The following is a 22,323-nucleotide window of genomic DNA, read 5'->3' on the forward strand; positions in this document are numbered from 1 at the left end:
TAGTAGGGCAGCCAGCCCTGGAGCCGCTGTCCCGCTGTACGGCCCCGTCAGAGCGAGGCAGGGGCTCCGGTGTCATGTCCCTCCGGTGAACCGGGGCTGTTCAGGCAGACTGCACCTGCACGAACTACAAGTCCCAGAGTGCACCGCGGCCGGCGTGATGACGCCAGACGCAGCGCTCTCTTTAGGCCACTCGTACCCGGATGTAGGCCCCTTTCCCTCCCCGGAAGGTAAGGATGGCGGAGCTGCTGCGGCCAGGGCTGGGACCCGGCGGGCGTTATCCGCCGCCATCTGCCTTCGAGCGGCTGCACTGGGCTCGCGGGCCCGGCCGGGCGCCCTCGGGAGGGCAGCAGTGAAGCCCGGGGGCCGATACGGGGTCGGGGTGGAGCCGGAGTTTAAGCCGACTGCGGACAGGCCCAGCCGCCGGTGGCAGCGGAGGCCGCGCGGGGCCGGAGCCGTCTGGGGAGCGGCGGTGCCCGGGGGAGAACCGGGAGCTGGGGCCCTCGGCAGGTACCTGCCCGGGGAGGGCCGGCGGGGCCCGGCGGCTCCAGCGCGGCCGGGGAATCCTGAGCCCGGGGTGGTTGTACCCCGAGCGCGGCGGGCGCTTCATTGGGCTCGTTAATGCGGGGGTTGGGGGGCATTCTGTGAACATGGAGCCGCTCTAACGAGCGCGGAGGAGTGTTTTGCATTATGGATGCAAACAAAACGGGTTTTGGCTTGACCAGCACGGCTGTGAGTGGTTGCTGGCTGCCAGGGCCGTGCAGAGAATTGAGTTAGAATCGTTTATTCTGTTCCTGCACACCTTGTGACAAGTCCCGGTTTGGGTTTGATTTGGATCCGTAGATGGCGGGTGAGAAGGCGGCTGCTGAGAAAAAGCCAGGCGAGAAAAAGCCGGCTAAGAAAAAGCCGGGTGAGAAGAAGCCACTGGAGCAGAAGCCCATCCAGAAGAAAGGAGGAGAGAAGAAGAAGAAGAAGCAAGTTAAGAAGCATCATGCCAGCCGGAACCCTGTCCTGGCCCGGGGCATCGGGAAGTATTCCCGGTCAGCTATGTATGCCAGGAAAGCACTGTACAAGCGCAAGTACACAGCTCCAGTAACAAGGGTAGGACATTTAAACACTGTATTTAAACTGTCAGGTTCCTCAGGCTGGTTTTGGTGTGAAATATCACGTTTTCCCTTTTCTTCACTTACAGATAGAAAAGAAGAAGAGAAAGAGGCCCCGCACGACCATCACCAAGCCAGTGGGGGGGGACAAGAACGGAGGCAGCCGCGTGGTGAAAATCCGTAAACTGGTAAGGAAAAGCTTGTGGGACAGCACTGTCCTGTGTGGCTTTGGCCTGATGCAGCTCTGGGCTGGGGCAGTGTAGGGTTGCTCAGAGGGTGGTTGGCAGGCAGGAGTGGGTCATCTGCCGTTTGTGTTGCTGTGCTGTACTGGAAACATGTACTGAGTTTGGAGAGGCCACAGAGGTACTGCGAGGGCTGGAGCAGCTCTGCTCTGGAGAGAGTTGAGAGAACTGGGCTGATTCAGCCTGGAGAAGAAAAGGCTGCTTAAGGGGGAGACCTTAGAGCAGCTCCAGTGCCTACAGGGGCCACAGGAAACCTGGAGAGGGGCTTGGGACAAGGGCCTGTAGGGACAAGACAAGGGAACTGCTTTAACCTGCCAGAGAGGAGATTGAGATGAGCTCTTAGGCAGAAGCTCTTCCCTGTGAGGGTGCTGAGGCGCTGGCACAGGGTGCCCAGAGAAGCTGTGGCTGCCCCATCCCTGGCAGTGTTCAAGGCCAGGTTGGACACAGGGGCTTGGAGCAAGCTGCTCCAGTGGAAGGGAGGAAGGGAGTGGAAGGCAGGGGTTGGAGCTGGAGGAGCTTTAAGGTTCCTTCCAACCTAAACCATGCTGTGATTCTATGATATGATTCCATTTCACTGTTGCATAATTGTACAGAAAATACTGTGTGTTCCTGAATTGCCAGCTACAGCAGAAAAAAATCTTTCCAAAAGGAATCCTATCTCTTAGAAGAGGAATAATCTAAACTGCTCCAAAAGCTTTTTGTCCTGTGGCATGCAGGGTGGTACAGTACTTTGCTCCTCTCCCCAGCCCAGGTACTATCCCACTGAGGATGTTCCTCGCAAGCTTTTGAGTCATGGCAAGAAGCCCTTCAGCCAGCACAAGAGGCGGCTGAGGGCCTCCATCACTCCGGGGACTGTTCTGATCCTGCTGACCGGTCGTCACAGAGGCAAGGTAAGCTGGAGCTTCGTCCTGCTCAGTGGCTTTAGCATCATTTCTGTGCTGAACCCCTTCTGGCTGAGCAAAGGCATCTTGAATTCACCAGCTGATTTCATGGGATGCTGCACAGCCACTAGGCAGGAACCTGCAAATTTGTCGTGAATTCTGTCTAGGTGCTTTTGCTCATCCTGCCTTTAGGGGAGACAGTTGTCAAACTTACGGTGTTCCACACAGAGCTAAAAGTAAAACAGGCTAAGCCAGTGGATTAGACAAATGAGAGGAGTCCTGCTGCAACAGAGAAGCGTGCAGGTTCATGGTACCATAAAGTGATATCCTTTATTTTCTGGAGTTCTTTGCTTTGATGTGCTATTACTGAAAAGAATGCTGTTTGGAGATAGCTGACTTGACCAGAAGGAATAAAATGCAGCTGGGGAATGGCTCTGACCATGGAATGTGTTGTGGTCTCTTCTAGCTTTTACCTAGTTCTTGCCTTTAACTTGCACCAAGGATTGGGCTGATGAGATGTCTGGTGTCCTGCAGAATAGGCCAAGGTTCATAAACTTACTGGCTTTGCTCAGCATTGACTGATAAAGAGGGTGAAGAGCCAGGATCTGTTGTAGATGAGGTGCGTCTGACACCGCTGTGCTCTGGGAAGTGTCGATAGCTCAGCTTGCACAGCGGTTGCATCTCTGGGTGGGTTGTTGATGCTTGTACCAGTGACAGGGCCAGGTGTGGGCACAGTCCCTGTTTGGCTGCAGTACTTCAGAGCTGGGGCCTGATGTTGCGTCTCTTCTCTTTGCAGCGTGTCGTCTTCTTGAAGCAGCTTGATACTGGCCTTTTGCTTGTTACAGGTAAAAAACTGACGTACGAGTGTGATGATGAGTTTTTGTTTGTTTGGGAGCTTTTGTGCATTTGGGGTTTTTTTGGGTGTTAGTTTGTTAAAGCTCCAGTTTGTCTCTGGGGTCAGTAGCACTACAGATCTGCATGTGAGTTGTCTGGCTCATCATGTGTTCACTTAACCGTGGAATGACGTTTTGTGACCTTCCAGGGGGTGGAAGGGAGATAATGAAGCTTCCGGAAGAGATCAGGAAGTTTTCTCACTTTTCCGGAGGCTGTGGGGATGGGCTTTGTTGATTGTTTGGTATTAGCCGTAGGCATCCCTGAAGAAACCACTCATGAAATTTAACATACGAGCAGTAGTTGTTGCCAGGAAAGCTGACCTTGGTCTCTCTTCTGTTGTTCCTCTGCCTTTAGGACCCTTGGTTGTCAATCGTGTCCCTCTGCGTAGGGCCCATCAGAAATTTGTTATTGCTACATCTACAAAGGTGGATATCTCTGGAGTAAAAATTCCCAAGCATCTCACTGATGCATACTTCAAGAAGAAGAGGCTGCGGAAGCCCAAGCACCAGGAAGGCGAGATCTTTGACACTGAGAAGGAAGTAAGGAACATGATTGTTTCTTCTTTCCAAGTACCCTTGTTACATACAGGCAGGCTGGAAGGGGGAAATGCCATTAAACAAATGGACAGTGGAATTTTAAGTGGCCCTCAGTAAGTGGGATAATGCCGTTAAAATGAATTAATCTGTCAGCACTGAGATAAACCCCTTGTAAACTTGGAGATTCTTTCCTGCTTGTACCTGAGCAGAGCAGCAGCAGTGGTAACTCCAGGTAAAGATCTTTTCTGACTGAGAAACAACTTGTGAACACTGTGTTGCTGGCTCCAATATCAGCAGCGTGAGCCAGAGAGTGGCTCCAGTTCTCTCTGCCACCTCCGGTCTCCTACCGCCTTATTTAGAACAAATAGAGACAAGATTCCTTGAAAATGCCAGAACTGGGGATTTGCCCTGAATTTTCTCATTCCTTGGAAGGGTCTGCAGGATTTTAACCTTGTTCTTTTTACTTCCTAGAAATACGAGATAACGGAGCAGCGCAAGTCGGACCAGAAGGCGGTGGATTCCCAGATCCTGGCGCAAATCAAGAAGGTGCCTCAGCTCCGTGGGTACCTGCGTTCTACATTCTGTCTCTCCAATGGAGTTTATCCTCACAAATTGGTGTTCTAACTGCCCTGAAAGCACCACATTAAATTCAAAGGAAAAACCAGGATCTCTGCTGTCTTCATTGCAGTCTGTGATAGAACATGTTGCACAGGTCTTGCAATGCGTGTTTAACGGGTAGGAAAACTGCTTGTGTAGCATTCTGAGGGGCTAGATGGAGTTGACTAGAATTTGGAGTGGTGAGGGTTTTGGTTGGTTGGTTTTGGTTTGTAGTTGTTGGGGCTATTTAAAACTATTTAGTATAAACAAGAATTCAGCTTTCTTAATGAATTGGGGAGGTAGAAATGGGCAAAGGAAAACGAATAGATTTTGGTTTGGATAGTGGATATAAATACTGAGTTGACTCCCATCCCATTGCAGAATAAAATCCAGCCCAGTGTCTATGCTGGTGGATTTCTCTGCACCCTTTCTGTGCTGAAACCAGTGCTTTGGGTATCTCTTGTGAAGAACCAGGTCTTTGTGACAAGCCACTGCCAGGTGGTAACTCCCAAGCATCCTAGAGGGGTTGTACAGTGGGGTTGGGAGGAACAGGTTTGATCCATCAATTGCTACATAAAGCTCAGGAAATACAGCAACTTCTTAGAGCTAGGTCTTGCAGTTTAAAGTGGAAAAACACTGGGAATACCCTATGCAGAGTAACTTATCCCAGAATCAAACCAAAATTGATGCATGTTCCTTCCCAAATCCCATCTTTATTTCCTATTGTTTATCCATGTGGGATGTAGCACTTTCAGTCAGGAGAAATACTACCTGCTGTGATCAAAAAGTAAAAGCATCATTCCCTATTCCATAGGCTCAGAAATGAGATTCCAGCAGGTTGTTTCTGTGAAGGTATTTTCCTATCTGGGTAACTGTTTACAGAGTCTCCAACAATTTTTCTATCTCAAAACCTGGCAGAAAGTGAGATGAGAAGGTCCTGTTTGGTTTGTTTGTCTGTTGAGGTCAGTTACCAGATGCTAGGGCAGCAGTAGCTCTCTCTTACAAGGACTGAGGATGTACAGACTAACAAACCTGGCACACTCAGGCTCTCCCTCAGCCAGACTTAGACAGGAGCTGAGGCTTATGTAATGGCACCATCTGTCTTCCTATTAATTTTTAGCTGAAAGTAGCCAGTGGGGTCAGACTTGACAAGGAGTAAAGATTTCATTAAATTCATGCCAGCTTCAAGAAAAGGGAGTAATAGAACCTCACTGAGATGGGGGTCTTGATGTTATAAACCAACCACACTCGCTGGAGAGGAGGAATCAGAACTGAAGTGCTCTGGAGCTGCTGAATATCCCATGCCTGCAGAATACCGGGCTCAGTGGATTCCAGCACCAAGGGGCTACAGCCGCCTTCAGAGTTGATGCTGGCTGGTGGTGCAGAGTACAGAAGTGTTCAGTACTGGTCACTCTTCCATCATCTTCCTCTTGGTAACGTTAAATGTTATGAGGTTCAGCAGAGGGAGCCAGGGAGCAAGCTCTGCTAGGTGCAGTGCTCGGAGCCTGTGGGCTGGGTGCAGGTCTGTGGCTCTGTGCTGTATCTACTTCAGGAGGTGTTCTTTCTTCTTCCCTGTCACTGGAACTATGACTGCAATGAGGCACATCATGTGCTGGATAAGGATAATGGTATAGTCAGAGGTTTCTTTAGTTGACATGAGCTTTTACTGAAGTGGTGGGACTGCCTGTTTACATAAATCAGCTCTGAGAAGATACACAAGTGTTGTGTGCATCTCACTGCCAGGACCAAGATACATTTACTGATTCTACCAAAGAAAGATCTTAACCCATTATGCCTAGAAAGCTCACTTTAGTAAACGTTGTATATGGAAACACTTAAACAAGAAAAGTCCAAAACCAGCAAGTAAACATCTTGATCAAAATTGTAGCAAACCAAGATGTGGTCACACAGTTGCAGTCTTAAGAGAACAGGTAAGAGGTGCTAGTGCTTCAGTCATCCCTTCCCCTCCAGGAACAGGGAGGTTGTAGTAACAACACAGCCCTGTGGGGCAGTCTAAGAGTAACAAGGCATTTAGATACAGTGGTATTTGCTATAATTGTTGATTACTCTGACACATTCCTCGTTTGTGTATCAGAAGACATGAAATGATACTTGGAACCATTAACCTTGTTTACAGAAGGGGAGGCTCTGGCTGCCAGAGTGCTGTCAGGAAGTGATGTGGTAATGTAATTTAGTTGTCTTAACAGGTCCTGGTGTGCAGAAAGGGTCTCAGGTGCTTCCCATGCCTCCCTTGCCCCCATCCTGACCTTGGTTGACTAGTGGTGACCAGTAACAACCCTGTGAGGTGGGGAGAGAGGAAGGAATGAATATTCTTGTTTACATCCTGAATTGAGTCACTGTGGAACCAGCTGAATGTTGATGTTGGCACAAAGGGGGGTGGGAGCAGGCCTGCTCCCAGGGGGTACTTGCTCTTAAGTCAGATTTTAACACTAAATGATGCCTTCATGATCCTGAGCAGCTCCTCAGCTCTGCTGCAGAAAATGGAGCCAGGAAAGCCCTCATCTGTGTCAGGATTGGTGCTGGTGGACAGCTGTGACTTGTCTCACTCCTAACCTTGGAAATATTTCCCTGAAGTTCTGTGAAATCTTGGCTTTTTTTTCTGAAATGCTCTGAGCTAATAGGTGGAAAAGTGGAAAAACAAGGCCTGTGCAGATAACTGACACAAAGTGAATATTCAGAAGGATTGTTTGATCTAGATAATGCTATCCACTACCTGAAAAATCCTTCCACCACATAAAGAGCTTTTGTGTGTGTTCTCGCTGTCCCGTGGCGTTTCTCATTCTGAGCATGTAACCAGCTCTGCAGTCCTGGCTCGCTGAGTCATTGCTTTTCCCTGTGCAGCCCCCACAGCAGAAGCTGGAGACATCCAAAGCCTCCCTCACCCAATCAAAAGTGCTGGAGATGTGTGGCTCCAAAAATAGTGACAGACTCAACCACAGCAGCACTTCATTAGCATTAAACGTGCTCTTTCCTTCAGCTGCCTAATAAAGTGAGATGTAATTATAAGAAAGCATCCTTTTGAGAGGAATGATAGAGGGATGTTGGCTTTCTCAGGGAATTGGTAATGAGATGCAATGCCTTATTATCTACAGACACCTATTTTTACCTATTAGCTTCCTCTGTGACATGACCTGTGGATTCAGTCCTGCCCAGAGGGGCTGTGTCCATCCCTGCAGTTGCATTGGTTGACGGTCCTGGGAAGGCAGACAATAGCTTTGCTTCTGGGATTAGGACCCTTAGGAGAAATCGAGGCATATTTGCAAGACTAAGTACTTTCCAGTGCTGGGTTGTAGAGAATGTTCCCAGTTTGCTGTTTAGGAGATTAAGCAAATAACACCAATATACAGATATCAGTGACTCCTCTGATTTTATCAGCTATTACTCTGTTACAGGATGGACACATAAGCAGCTTGGTCTAAGAGATCTAAAATTGCACAGGGGAGTCATGTAAACCCCATTACACTTTCTCTCACCATTATTGTCCTGATGTAGCAAGTCACACAAATGCTATAATCCTGTGGGGAGCTCCTGCTCCTATTCTGGTTTGGAGACAGCATCTGAAGCTCCCAGTGTGGGATGTGAGGATGCAAGCAAAGGGGACCTATTAACCCGTTAATTTGACTTCTCCAGTTCTCCTGCATTACAGTCTGCACTAAGCACTTGACAACTCATTCTTTAAGCAATTAGAGCAATTAAATTAATATTTTTATAAGGACATTATTCATCATAGTTCTCATTATTTTTTCCCCTCATTGTTCAGGAAGCCACTGATTGAGCAGAGGGAGCCAGTCCCACCGGCTGCAAACAGCCTTTACACTGAGTCACACAGGAGGGCTGGGCTGTGATGGTTCTCTGTGGATAACACGCCTGCCAACAAGCAGTCAGGACATTCCTTGTTTGTTGAGCTGCTTTTTCATTGCTTGTTTATTGTTTGGGAGTTTTATAGATGAGACCAGTTTTGACCCTTTCACAGACACAGAGTCAAACCCCATTTTTGTAGCTGACCGCCTTTTGGGGCTCATTTTATCCTGGTTTTCCCCCCCCATTATTTCAATGTTTTTTTTTCTCAGTGGAAATGACTTTACATGATAGATTGTACACACAGCCAGCAACTATGACCTACTCATGCTCCACAGTACACCAGAATAAACACTTACTAGTGGTAACAATGCTAAGGAGAGAGAAGTGTGGGAGTCAAAATATTACTTGACATTAAAGAAATTAGTTTTTCTTTCTCATGTGATCCTGAGCAAATAACTTCATTTCAGTGAGGTCAGTGTTCACATTCCTGCAGAGCAGCAGTAATACTTGCTCAGATCCTGTCTCAAGAGTTTTAAACTTCTGCAGACATACAACTTACAACAGTGCTCTGAAGTACATCAAAGAATAAAAAGTCTGTGCTTGCATGACACCAAGGACGGAACCTGCTCCATTATTCTCATCTTCCCCTACTGAAATGATATCAACGTTTAATACTAAAAAATAAAAACAGTGTGTTGAAGACTGGCCCAGGTACATGAGGAATGAATGTTTTCACAGCCCCATTTATCAGTTGTAATGTCATTTTTTTGCAGAACTTAGTCCGTTAGATTTGTACAGGACAGCACAGCTAAAAGATTTAGATTCTTTAGAGCGGTGACACTCTGTGTTTCTCCATTTTGTCCAATTAGCAGCTCCTGACATTTTGCCTGCAATGACCATAATAAGCAACTTCTTGTAGTTGACATACACTGTGCACATTGGCCTCTTGACACCCAGTGGAGGTAAAAACTGCCATTATCTGTGCACAAAGATAAAATGATTTATTCAATCCATTGGAGCAAGTCGGTGGGATGCAGGGAACCACCCAAGGACCACTAGGAAAGGCTTTAAACCTCATGAAGAAAATAGACTAAACCAGAAGCAATTACATCTTCATCTCTTTTGTCAGTCCTACTTGATGTAGAGGTTTTCCACTCACTTGACAGATGCACTTAGGATGTAATTGTTTTTAAAATTAAGGCTTTCAGATCTCACCACGTGCCACACATGGTATCCTATTGTTCAAAATGCCCATTTTCACACAAGGAAATAAATACAAAGATCAAATGTACAAAACCAGTCCAGGCAGCAAGCATATGTGCTCGATATACCAGGGAGGAAGGCTGGTTTTCAGAACAAGGAAATATGAAGACCCTAAAAAGAGTGATGCACCCTCAAAATGTGTTACTGGAGATGTTTAGGTAAAACTAGTATTCAAATTACTGGTGTGAATGTCCTGCTAAGCTGGAATGAAGATCTGTTTCATGGAATTTCACAGAAATTGGTGGGTAACCATAACTGTTCCTTAAAATAAGCACAAAAAGACTAACAAATACCTCTCTAGAATCAGAGAGCTGAAACAATGACAGGCACATAGCAAAGCTTCTGTACATTGCACATTATTCGCATGGCTTCCCTTGGGGCTGACACAGAAAGTGCAAAAAGGGCATTTGAGATCTGGAGCTTTGTGTTTGTGTGAGAGATAAAACCCAAACATGTGCACACGTCAGGGAGAGAGGGAGAAAGGAAAATGGCTTTTCGTGTCTGCTGATGCAAGAGGAAACTGAGAGTGCACTTTTGTTGGTTATTTTTCTCAAAATACTGGCCTTGGTCAAAGCACTGTGCAAAGTCTGAGCTTTACTTAACCCAACATTCTAGGAAAGAAGACTTTTTCACGCTTCATAAATAAACAGGACTTCATCAAGGCCATGTCTAGCATCATCATGTAGCACAGGCAACTCAGTAACCTCCAAACTGGTTATCAGCTTGAATCAAAGGAATTAAAATAATACAAATAGCATCACAACTATTGGGCTTACATGAAATAACAGCTGATTTCACAAGCACCTGAGCTGGGTGCCCCAGCATGAGCTGTCTCCTGGGGATTTTGTAAGAATATTCATTAGAATTTCTATTACTCTTCCCATCCTGTCACCCCCAGCTGCAACTTTTCATGTCATTCAACTGGCCACCAAACCAAGCCTGGGCAGACTGGATCATCAAGCCTGAGAAATGGCTTTTTCATGTGTTTGTCATGCACAATCAACAGCCATATGACAACAATCTGGAGGAATGAGCACAACACGTGTCATGTAGTTGCTGTGTTGCATGTGAATGGCTGGGCTGACTATTGGGTCTATTTGTGACCCAATAATCCAAGGAAGGCAGCAGTGCTGGCCTCCAAACAGTCAGCTGGCTGTGGATGACTGACAGATAGTGCTACTCTCAGTTCTTCATCGATTGATTGCTCATGGAGTTATTTCAGTTGAAGGGCAATTAACTGTTCTTCATGGTTTAGCTGTAGGGTGCTTGTGATGGTGTTCTTTTTAAAGAAACACTGCTATGTTGTGAAGCATAAAGTCAAAGGTTTATAAAGCAGTTCCAGAAAAGAGTGACTTTTACCTGTCAAGACCAGGATTTTATTAGCAGTTTACATTTCACTGCAGCATTTAGAAACCCAACTCTGCAATGTTACAAATGAAGGAACTGTCTTACCTGTAGCATATGAAAAGATTTTCAATCAGCCTGGATTCTTCTGGGGGCCAGTCCATCACAAGTCTGTAGAATGATGAATTATTTGGCCTTTACTGTTTCATGCCATCTGGCTGTAAGGAACAGAGGGAAAAACAGGTGAGTCATAGTCATAGTGAGCATTGGAATATGCACCTCTTGCAGAGATCAGCAACATTTCTTCCCTAACAGAGCCACAGACAATACCTATATCCTTTTTTTGTCTCACTCACATTTATATGCTATTCACTTGTTCACTTGCTGTGTCTTTATTGTAATTTTTTTTTAAGAGTAAAAAAAAGCAAATTATTGTCTGGAAATTATGGGAAAGAGATACTGGAAAAACAGGAGAAATATTTCTAGATAGAAAGGAAGAGGAGGCAGGTGCTCTGGGAAGAGCACCTTTGGAGATGTGGGCACTTACAGCTGCAAAACCACACCACACAGACGGCAACATTGTTCTCCCAGAGCAAAAGGCATTCAATTTGCTGCATGGTTTCAGTTCTCAATTAGTGGCTTTCAGTTTTAGGTTTGTTTTGAAAGCCTGTCACCACTGAAGAGAAAATCAAGATAGACTATAGCATTTACTAAGGCCAGGGATTCATTGACCTGGCTTCCTTTTCTCAGGAACAGGGGTAGTTAGTGCAACAATGCCTGTGAAAACCTGTTCATTAAGACTTCACAGGATCTAGGAACTTATCTGTGAATTTCAAGTAAAAGGCAAAGATAATAAAAACTCAAAAGCCACTTCATTTTCAAATTCTCTCTGAGAAACACTTTATACAGTGGACCTTATAATAATATCTATCAATTATATAAATCCACCTTGTTACATTTAGATTTTTACAACATTGAGTAGGATGTTGTAGCAGACTTTTTTCATTATTTTTTTCCTCATTTCACTGCACCAGTTTTCAGGGAGATGGAATTTTAAACCCGTACAGAACAGCTGTATTTAAAACCTACCTATTTTTGGGTATTAATAATGAGTCTTCTGAGACATTAGAAATTCAGGACAACCACTGAGGGATCTGTTGAGCTCCCAAACACTCTCTTCCTCACTGATGGGCAGCATTTAAATACTTCCCTCCATAAAAGGCTACTTGCGTTAAATTCTTGAGTAAGAGAATGAGACATGAGATTAGCAAGAGTGATGCTAAATGCCAGCTTGCTTTGTTTCTGCATGTGAAATACCATAAACAGAATTGAAGCCCAAGTTGTTATTTCATTTACAAGCACAGCGTGAGTCAACAATATCATACAGCTGCAAAGCAAAGATGATACCAAGGCACTTAAGAGGAGCAATGCACAGAAGACACAGAAGTCTGTCCAAACCATTTCACACCAGTAAGGCTTCATCTAAAGTACCAGCAACTCAAGAGAGATGTGGACAAGTTGGAAGAAATGCCAAAGAGCAGAAGAATGATCAGACTTCCAAAGGACATGGCCTAGAGAAAGTGGGAAAGGATGGGGATTATTTAGTGCAGAGACGATGAGAAAAGGCTGTGCATTAGTGGAAGGAATAAACTCTTCTCTGTGCCTACAAAAACTGAAATTACAGCAACACAAGTTTAATTGAGCATTAGGAAACTCCCCAACCATAATGACAATTCAACAATGGAAGAGATTGCAGGTGGAGCCTTCAGACATGACAAGCATGTGTCACAAGTACTGTGGTGACAGCTTGGCTCACAACACAGGATTGGATCGCCTCTAAGAAAACATTCCAGCACTTTTATTATGATTCTATATTTTACATTTGTTTCATGGCCAATTCAACTAAGGCTGGTTTTGTGAGGTAGGTGATTCAGACTCCTGTTTCCTATAATAAAATGATCCTTATTCATGTTAATAAAAACCTCTTTTTATTTGCTCTTCCTTCCTCAAGCCTACCTTGCTATCAGTCAGTCTTCTCTGGCGATTATTGCTAACATATCAAAATGAGAAAAATGTGACTATTTTTCCTTTGCAATTAAAAGCATTAAAAATTAAAACACATTTCTGAAGTTTGGAATTATTCTATTTCACTGTCATTTGTTCTTTTTCCTCTGTCAAATACTCATTCTTTCCACTTCAGTCCTTTCTAAGTTTTACTTAGAGAAAAATGAAGAAACTGTATTTTTTAATCACAGTTAGTATGCCATGAAATGCCACTACTCCTTGCTTAGAGGTCTTATTAATGATGCCATTTGGGCTCTCTAAATAGCAAGTACTGGGCAGAGAAGCCAGGATTCAGGGTATAGAAATCTAGTTATTGCAGACCACATAAAAATAGCAACTATTTCTTCTGTTTCACACACTTCTTGATGCCACAATGGCCATTAAAACTGAAACTGCCATTTCTAAATGAACAGAAGGATGTACAGCAAAGCCTCAGGATGAAACGAATGTCCACCCTACGTTACAGCTGTTAATATAAAATTAAACTGGAGGGTGAGACAATGTTCCTTTAAATCCCATTTATGTGAGTGCAAATGGTCAATACGAAGTACAAAAAGTGAATTTCCATTTTCAGCTCACAGAACCATGAGCATCTTCTGCTAAATCTCAGTAACGGTGATGGACAGAGAAGCACAAGGGCACATTCCGCTGCAGGACAACAGACCTGCACATCAAAAACCTCATTCCAGAGCCTGCCCCTACCACAGGGGCAGACATGACCACAGCAGCTTCCCCATCTGCAAAAGACTGGTTTTCTGTACAAGTTTATTTAAAAGTTAAGGGGTTTATGTCTTCAGCTTGACGATTTGCATCACAAAGTTATTCTAGTCTGTTTTTTTAAGTTCCACCATCCCCACAATGTAGTACGAGACTTCTTTGTAGTCACTGCAGTACTTCTGAATGCTTCATTGAAGTTCCAGCTGACATTTTCTGGTGACATGCAGAACAAAAATATTTTTTTCCCATTATATTATACAACTTCTTCTGTAGCAGATGCAGACAAAATGCATTATATTTGCTGAATTCATTGCAGGGCCCTACTATTGAAAATTTAATGTAGAAAGCTATGTCAGCATTCCATGCTATGGAAGCTCATGCACTGTACAAAATGCTGATAATTCCTGAATGATAAGCACCTAAAATAACTTAGGAAATCTTACATTTACTAGTAATGGTTTTATTTACCTGAGGCAGGATAGGACACATTTATCAGGTTTACAGCATTAGACTACATCAATACCTGATTTTTAACTTTGAATTGCTAAATCAATACAATTTAGAAGAACTCAAAATAAGCAAATAAATAACTATACAATGGTAAACAAGCCCTTGGTTCAGCCTGGGATGTCTTCACACGAATATAGCTAAAAGGGATTTCTGAAATGTTGGCACAATCTCCAGTTCAGAGTTCTCCGGTTCTCCTGCTTTGCTCTCAGGGGCTGCTCAGGTTACTTACCACACAAAAACACTTGTATCAGGATCCTCACTGGGAGAAACTAGCCACCAACTCCAGTCCAATGATGAAAGCAGCCTCTGGACAGTACATTATTTAGCCATGCAGCTCTTTCTGTGCTTAGCCTGGTATGAATGTACCCACAGCTCCACATCCTTCTCTTTCAGCTCTGAGTCAGCTCCTTACTCTAATACAGGGCCTTGGTTTGTATTTCAAAGCAATTAGTGGATTAAATCGACAGCTATATCAAACCCTGACTCTCCATCTGGGAGCTACTCTGACAACCATATTCCTCTGGGATAAAGCAGTCCAGAAGGCCTTGGAAAGAGCATGTGAGAGCTGGAGACAAAGAATTTTCATCCTGGGTTACCCAGCCTATGGAGCAGACCTTTGGAGAACAACAGCTACATCCAGAACACGGCCACCTCTACAAAACACAGCAAATCCTTTCTGTTGACTAGCATTCCTTGCATGAGCGGTGCTTGTGAAGTGAACATCCCATTTTACCCCCAGCTCTGCTATTTGTATTGATTTTGTGGAAGATACTCAAGTAGTACCATGACAATACTAAAAAATTTGAAGACAGAAGTTGTTTTAAGTGTTACTCCCACTAAAACATAGACACACTTTGTGTTTCTCTTCCTCTATTCCAGTCTGACGTGAAGAATTAAAACAATGTAAACCTCCTACTCTGGTAACACCAGCCACTATCTTGCAATGAAATCCTATGACTAATCTAACCTCAGCATCTTTCCCACCTCTCCAAGGGAGGCCTTGTGAGCACAGCTTATGTCAACTGCCAGAACTCAGCTGCCATGTCCCACCTGCCATAAATACTTTAAATCTCAGTATTCACTTTGGAGCAGTAGCAGGGCTCCTGCAGGAGGTTCAGGGTGGATTTCATATCTATGGATATGTCCATCTGCAGCTGCTGTTCCCTGTGTTATGTCTTGACCAAAAATAACAGATGCCCATCAATGGTCTCTTTCTTACAGAAATCTTTAATACCAAGTCTCTGTACTCTCTCTGCTCAAAATCACACTCTCTAGCACAAATAATTATCTATTTCTATAATAAAAGCAAGCCTGGAGACTCTTCTGCTCTCCAATACATGAATGGCAATGATATCCCACCCAATACAGTGTATTGAGCTACCACACAGATCCACAACCAACCACTCATGAATTTACCTGAATCTGATGTTGTCTGAACCAGCCTCAGAGGTAAAACTATGCAACTGTGTGAATGCTCACGCAGCTGAATCAGTGATATAAAGACACTTTATGTGGGCCATAAGTTGAGCGATGGTCCATTACACAGAAAAGATGCTTCTTCCCAACCGGATTTAATAGGATGGAAAGCACTGGCAGTAGATCTTGTTTTGCTACAGCTTTGAATACACTTTTCCTCCAATACCACAGCACATTTGTTGCAATGCACCAATAGAGTAAATAATTTAATCTGATCAAACAAATAAACGCAGTGCTCCATCTCCGCTCAGTTGTGCAGAGTCATGAAAAGCAGTTGCTTGCAATGGGAATTCCCACAGTAATTGCACACTAAAAATATGTAACATTTATCGTCATGTCCTTCTCATTAACACGCTTTGTCTCACAAGCATGTGCTTTGCTGAACACTGTGGTACAGCTGCTTGTGACACTTGGTGCTGCTCTGAACCTGGGCTGGAGGTCTGAGGCAACCGGGTGTGAAATCAGACTGGTAGGAAATGGGGAAGGGTACATCATGATGCCCAAAAGAGAGAGGCTTGGAGAAAGAAGTGTCAATTTTAGTTCAGATCTCCTTTTTTCCACACATCCTCTGGTGAAGTGAACTTTTTGCTTCATGCCCTCTGGAGTCCTCATGACATAGATAAATGCGGAGGTATAGATTTTAAGGGACGTACCTGCTTGCTCACAAGTGCTTTGGGAAAAGGCCCCTGGAGAGGTGACAGGATTCCTTCGAGGAGGTGATGGAAGGGCAGACAAGGGAAGGAAAAGAGAGGACGTTCTGGAAAGAGAGGAGGGCAGTCAAAATGAAGGGTGACCAAAGGTGTCAGGAGGGGGAAAACTACCTGTGAGGAACGTGAGGCACCAAGAGGGATCAGTCCTCCATGGAAAAGGGTAGCTTCAGAGGGACCCTGGCTATCCAAGTTGATGCTGAAGAGGGAAACTCTGATGGGAACAGCCCCACCGTCGAGGTGCGGCGCTTGAGGGAAGCGGCCGTTGGGCGCAGGGAGGTGAGGCGCTGAGGGGAGCCGCCATTCCGTGAGGGGGCGGCCCCGCAGAGGGGTTGAGGTGAGGCGCTGAGGGGAGTGCCCAAGGTGCGGGACGAGGCGCTGAGGAGGACGGCTCCGGAGGGGTGAAGGTGAGGCGCTGAGCTCGGCGCCCAAGGTGCGAAGGAGCGGGACGAGGCGGAGCACCGGGGGCGGCACCGAAGGGCGCCGGGGGACGGGCCCGGCGGGAGGCGGAGCCCCGCGGGGCCGGGAGGGGGGAGGGTGTATTGTTCCTCGCGCGGTGCATGCCGGGCCCGCCTCAGCCCCCAACATGGCGTCGTGCTGTCACCTGTGTGTGTGAGGAGGGAGTGGGACGTGGTGGCTGCGGGCGGGCACGGCGGCTCCCGGAGGTCCCCGTTCCGCCGGTGCCGCGGTGGCAACGCGCCGTTCCTCGCTGCTCCCCACCGCGCTCCGGCTGTCCGGCACCCAGGCCGCTGGGGACCCGCCTGCCCCCGCCCTGCCCCCGCCATGGGAGGGTAGCGGGACCCGCCTCGCCTCAGCCCTGCGGAGCCCCCCCGCCGTCCGCGCCATGGGGTCTCCGGCGGGCGCCTCGGCGGCGGCGGCCACCGACTCGGCCCAGTGGCTGTCGGTGAAGGAGGAGACCATCTTCTTGCACGACGGGCTGATACGGGTCACCGACCTGGCCGAGCTGCCCAGCGAGATCATTGGGGTGGCCGAGCCAGGCGACACCGAGCTGGAGGTGAGCCGGGCCGGCGGCCCCCCGCGCTGAGGAGAGGGACGGGAGGATAGGGTCGAGGCAGCGGTGAGGAGGATGCTCTCGGGGGAGTGAGGAGGGCGGCAGTGGGGGCCTGAGGCCAGGAGGATGGTGCTGTGGGACGGGGGAGGGCGCAGGGAGGATGACTAGGGGAGGATGGTGGGGCCGGGATGGAGAATGGTGGATGCGGATGCAGGGTGAAAGCTCTGGGCTGTGGGGCCAAGTGGTATTGAGGCAGTCTACTTGTTTTAAGTCAATCTTAATTTATTTCAAATAACGATGAAAGTGGAGCCGGGCAGGAGAGTGGTGAGGTGCTGATGAAGATGGAGAGTGAAGTGTTGGTGCTACCTCCTTGTTTTGAATCAGCAGGGTTAGGAAACCCGAACCACAGTCATGTATTCCAGTGTGGCCTTTGGCCCACTCATTTTTATTCATGGTTTTGTACCTTTTTGCTGTTACTTTCAGCTGGTTTGTAATTAGTCAGCTTTACAATAAGGTACTCAGGGTACTGGGGTGTCTGGGTGCTTTATTTAGGCTATTGACAGGGATCATTATTAGAGAGCCAGGAGGGCTGCTGAGCTTCATTCCAGCTTTTTTACATTCTCAAAGCTGCTGGTGGTTTTGGCTGCAGGCAGATGGTACAGCTGCTTTATCTCATGAGAAGCTGGTGAAGGACTGAATGTCACCGATTGTAGGTTGCATCTATTTTGTAGACTGCATTTTTTTTTCCTCCCTGTGTGCCTCCCTTCTCTTCTTTCACCCCGCCCTCTTCTCCAGCAATGTGGCTTGCAATGACACAGGGTCTTTGTCAGAGGAGCTGAGTGGTGTGAGCTGAGAGGGGATGGTTCAGCAGGGGCTTTATCTGTGTGCTATTAGGTCACGAGCATTTATGGCGAAAACCCCTTTAGGGAGGCTTTGGCTGCTCACTGTCGTGTTGCTATGAAGAGCCCGTGAGCCTGCCTTGCACTTCTGACAACATCATTGTTCACCTCATGACGTGGAATCTTTATGGTGTGTATAAAAACTTCCCCCAGCCTTATCTAGGGAAAGATATTTTCCTGCTGAATGTGCGTTTTCTTTTCGGTGTGATGTGGCACTGGGATGGGAACATGAGCTGCTCCCATGAAATGGATGTTGGCAAGTATCACATGAACAGGAAAAGAGACTTTTAAGGTGGATGACTTATCTCTGTGTGGAAACATGGAATGATTCTTCCTTGTGATCAGTCCACTCTGGCATTCAGTGCAGCTTGTATTGAAGAAAATATTGCAATTCTCTACATAGTTCTAGAAGCAGCATCAAGTCTAATGACTGTGTTAGAAAAATACATGCTCCCACAGCATTATTTCTGTTATATCCTAATAAAGGAAGATATCGTTCAAAAATCCAAATAAAAATCCAAACCAAGCCTTAATCTTAAGATCTTGCAAGCTAAGCCAGACATATGTTCCAGCATGAAGCTTGACACACAACCTCACTTGACAAACACTTCACCTCTGGAGAATTTTTTGTTAGTGGTAGGAATGTCTATGAAACTATAATTATTTGGGGGAGATAGGGATGGAATTAGTGTTACTGTGTCTTGTCCTTTGTGACACTTGTATAATGAGTGTTTCAGCAACCCAGTGCCACTGATTCACATAATTCTTCCAGTTTCAGAGATTTTTTTCTGTTGTTCATTTTTGCAGCATGAAACTTTCAAATAAATAAGACTTTTTGCTGTGGTGCTTACTTTGACCTATAGCCTTAAGCCACAGAATATGAAAGCATTTTATTCCCTTCCACTGAAAGAATTGATGACTGCAAGTGACATTTTTCAGATCCTGTCTGTACCATAGTTTATAGGTTTTGGTATTAAGGGGGGAGGGTTAAAAAAAAGTGATATTTCAAGTGGTGTAAATGTAAATTATTCAGCTCAGAACTTTTCTCTGCTTTTTAAAAAATTATTATTATTATTTTCAATGAAGGGCTTCCTCTGTAAACTGGCATGGCTTTGAGGAGCCATTTTGTGGAAATAGGTGCATACATCTTACTGAAGTGTGCCCGTGCCATCGACTAATACACTGAGTAGCTCATTTGCACTGGTTCTACTCCTATGTGCAATGTAATAAATATATTTGAAAATGGCCCACATTGAAATCTCTTGGGATATGTTATTGGACAAGGGTAGGAGATGCTGCAGCTGCTGCTTTGATTAGTAAACTTTTTAATATACTTCTTGTGCTTCATCAGTGGTGGTCAGAACCCTGACTGAATTTCTGACATGATGTACTTAATTAAAAATTATAGTACACTGAAATGGAATATTTTCCAGGGGACAGGCAGATATTCCGGTCTGGTTTGTTTGAATATCCTTTTAAAGAGTTTATTGAAAAATGTCCATGCATTTGGATGTGTTTTCTTTGTCCTGCTGTTCACAGGTTTTGTCTATAGAAAGAAAAGCAGAGGAAAAAAACATTGTGGTACTGGTATTATACCAGGAGAGGCTTATTAAAACTTATTTTGTTATCTTGACTCCCATAGAACTTCTGTCTTTTCATATATATAAATTATACACACATATATAAATATATATATTTTTTTTTTCCTTAATGTCGTCCTTAATGAAGGATTCATTAAGGACCTTTCCTTTCATGTGAAGGTAACTTCTTCTAGGAGTATCCTTAGATTTAAAGAGTGGTGGGGAGGGTTGATTTGGTCTTATTTTTTGTGATGTAAATGATGTATGGCAACTTAGACTGTCTTATCAGTGTATTTACAAAGAATATGTGTGATCAAAAAGAAAGGGGGCACTTTTTTTAATTTGATAGGTGTTTGTAATGATGCGCATGTAAAAGCTGCTCCTGGTATGGATTTGCCAATAAAATCTTCTAGTCAAGAGAGACCTAGATTAGTTAGCAATTATGCAAGCTTTGCACCTTTAGTTTAAAGCCTTTCACACAGAGAAATTACTTCTTTCAAAGTGCAAAGTCTTCTGCTTCTTGGAGACAACCTGAGGTGAGTAACACCTGAAGATATTGCCATGACATTTTGTCCAGTCTCTGCCCTGGATGTCAGTGCTGCACCAGAGGGACAACCATATGGAAGATGAGCTGTTCTTCAGTGTGCTACAGTGGAAACTGCAGCACTTCCAGAATCCTCCCCACAAGCATCTTACACAGACAGGAACTCCTCGAAGTGGGGCAGGAGGGATGTCTGAAGGAGAGGTCCCTTAAACCATGCAGTTTCAATTCAGCTGGCTAGTGATAGGCTCAGTTATTTTTTTCCACAAGGAAACAAGTGGGAAGAAAGACAAATCTTCAGTATATAGTCACAGTATAAAGTAGAACAACCTTATGTGTCACTCCACTTAACTTGTAAGCAGTCTGTTTTACATAACAGCCTAACAGAGAGAATTTGGAGATCTGTTCCTGCTGCTCTGCATAGCCTGGAAAAGTTCTGAATAGCTGACTTTATTTTTCTTCCTCTAACACATTTTTAACATGAAGGTGGCTCCTACCTCAGTAGCTGCCTGGATAGTGTATATGCCTGCCCTCATGTAATATTTTGACTCTTGTCAAGCTGTTATTGTAGGGCAGAGTATGGGGTGCCCACTGTGGGCTGTTGTTCTGCACCACAGGTCCTTATTTATAATCAAATGTAAGTGTAAAAAATATGATAAAATTGAAAAAAAGTGGTGTCCTTTCCTCTTCCCTCCAGTATGGTCTGGGCTGGCCCTCGAGGCAAAACCTGTGCAACTGAAGTCCAGTGCTCTTGTAACACCATGTGCCAGTCCTGTGACTAATGTGTGTTTTCTGACAAAATAATTTAGACTTGAAGGTATCTGCTGAACTTGAAGCTTTCACCCATTTTCCTCATGGAATAGAAGAAACACTTTGCTCTTTTCCCTGATTGCTGAAGGAGAGAGCAGTTCTCTATAATTATATAGGTCAGTGCTTCCCACATCTTTCTGTTGTGACCTTACTTCCATCTACAAGCTTCACCTCTGTCAAGATAAAAATCCCTAATGCCGGCATAAACAATTGACTTTTCACTAAGTGAATGACCCCTCTTGGGGTCACGGCCTCTAGCTTGGAAACTGCTGATGCAGGCATTTATGTTGGCCTTGTAGCTGTCCTAGTCCTGCCTTTGGCAGCCTCTTCCATTTCAAATAGCCCAGTATTCCTCTTGGAAAGTATTCATAGCTTTCAGAGTAACACCAGATGAAGCTATTTCTTGAAGTTAATTCTCCACAGGAAGAGAACCTTAGAAATGTCAGCAGTGCACAGAAGTTGATGGCATTCAGGCATCACTGGAAGTCTCTCACTTGTCCTTTGAGAGGATTCTGAAATCTTGATGGCTTTCCCTTCAAGCTCACTTTCATTAGGTAATTGTGGAAACCACTGATATTTTGTGATTTGATCTCCAGCAGAGCTGCTGTTGTTATAATCAGTTGTCATAAAATGACCTGTTTGGATTTGTTAAACTTGTATAATACAGACTACCCTGCCTCTTGGCTTTTTAACTCCGAAGTCATATCCTAGTAGAGAAATATTAGAAGATTTCTAGAGGATGATTTTGCAAATAAGTTTCCCAAATATAGTTCTTACTGACTGATAAGGTCAGTGCTCATCTCTCAGATGTTTAAATGACAAAGATTTTACTTCACCTTTCACAGACATTTTCATCTACTACTTAAGTAAGAGCCAAAGAAATACTTGAATGAACAAGTAAAGAAACACTTTCTTTTTAGACACAAATTCTGTATGTGTGTTTACAGCTTATCTGTACTCTGTAATTCACCCCAGATATCAAGGTTATTAAGTAAATTCATACAGTTACAGAAGATGTTTGTTACAGTGTTGTGTACTCCATAAAAGATGCAGGTTTCTTAGTGCTTATTTCTGAGCAAGTAATTACATTTCTTTTGCTTTCACAAGAGGAAAATAGTTCATGCTTTTAGCTGAGTTGTTACAAAGCTATTCTGCCATACACAGGCGTGGAACAAGTTAAATGGTTAAAATTCCTTGGAGCAGAAAAAGTCAGTTTCAAGAACAATCTTGAAACTTGTAGTTTTCAACTGCAACACTTTGAGCTTTTGGCTCAATGTAAAGTATGCAGCAGCTACTAAGAACGTGTAAGACTTCAATATCTAAAGCAT

The 22,323-nt window shown here is 44.9% G+C and overlaps 2 protein-coding genes across 11 annotated transcripts in view; both read left to right on the forward strand.

The window, feature by feature from the left end:
• The first annotated feature begins 94 nt into the window (after positions 1 to 94).
• Positions 95 to 4,318, forward strand: RPL6 (ribosomal protein L6). Of its 2 annotated transcripts, none has more exons than XM_080628672.1 (7): positions 95 to 227; positions 841 to 1,098; positions 1,190 to 1,288; positions 2,089 to 2,232; positions 3,020 to 3,068; positions 3,472 to 3,656; positions 4,125 to 4,318. In XM_080628672.1, exons 2-7 carry the CDS (start codon positions 841 to 843, stop codon positions 4,275 to 4,277), a joined length of 888 nt encoding a protein of 295 aa, XP_080484798.1. In that variant the 5' UTR covers positions 95 to 227; the 3' UTR covers positions 4,278 to 4,318. The 2 variants fall into 2 exon arrangements, with proteins under 2 accessions (XP_080484798.1, XP_080484797.1); XM_080628671.1 differs by lacking the exon at positions 95 to 227 and adding an exon at positions 236 to 507.
• A 12,426-nt stretch (positions 4,319 to 16,744) lies between these two features.
• HECTD4 (HECT domain E3 ubiquitin protein ligase 4) overlaps positions 16,745 to 22,323 on the forward strand; it is a 71,657-nt gene continuing 66,078 nt past the window's right edge. For all 9 annotated transcript variants that reach the window (XR_013957955.1, XR_013957956.1, XM_080628935.1 and 6 more), the window contains exon 1: positions 16,745 to 17,168. Coding sequence is in view for 7 of the 9 variants with exons in the window: in XM_080628935.1 (XP_080485061.1) it covers positions 16,998 to 17,168 (171 nt within the window). In the remaining 2 variants the exon portion in view is untranslated. The remainder of the gene's footprint in view (positions 17,169 to 22,323) is intronic.

This window comes from Psittacula echo (assembly GCF_963264785.1).
Source record: "Psittacula echo genome assembly, chromosome: 13".
NCBI classification, from domain to species: Eukaryota; Metazoa; Chordata; class Aves; order Psittaciformes; family Psittacidae; genus Psittacula; species Psittacula echo.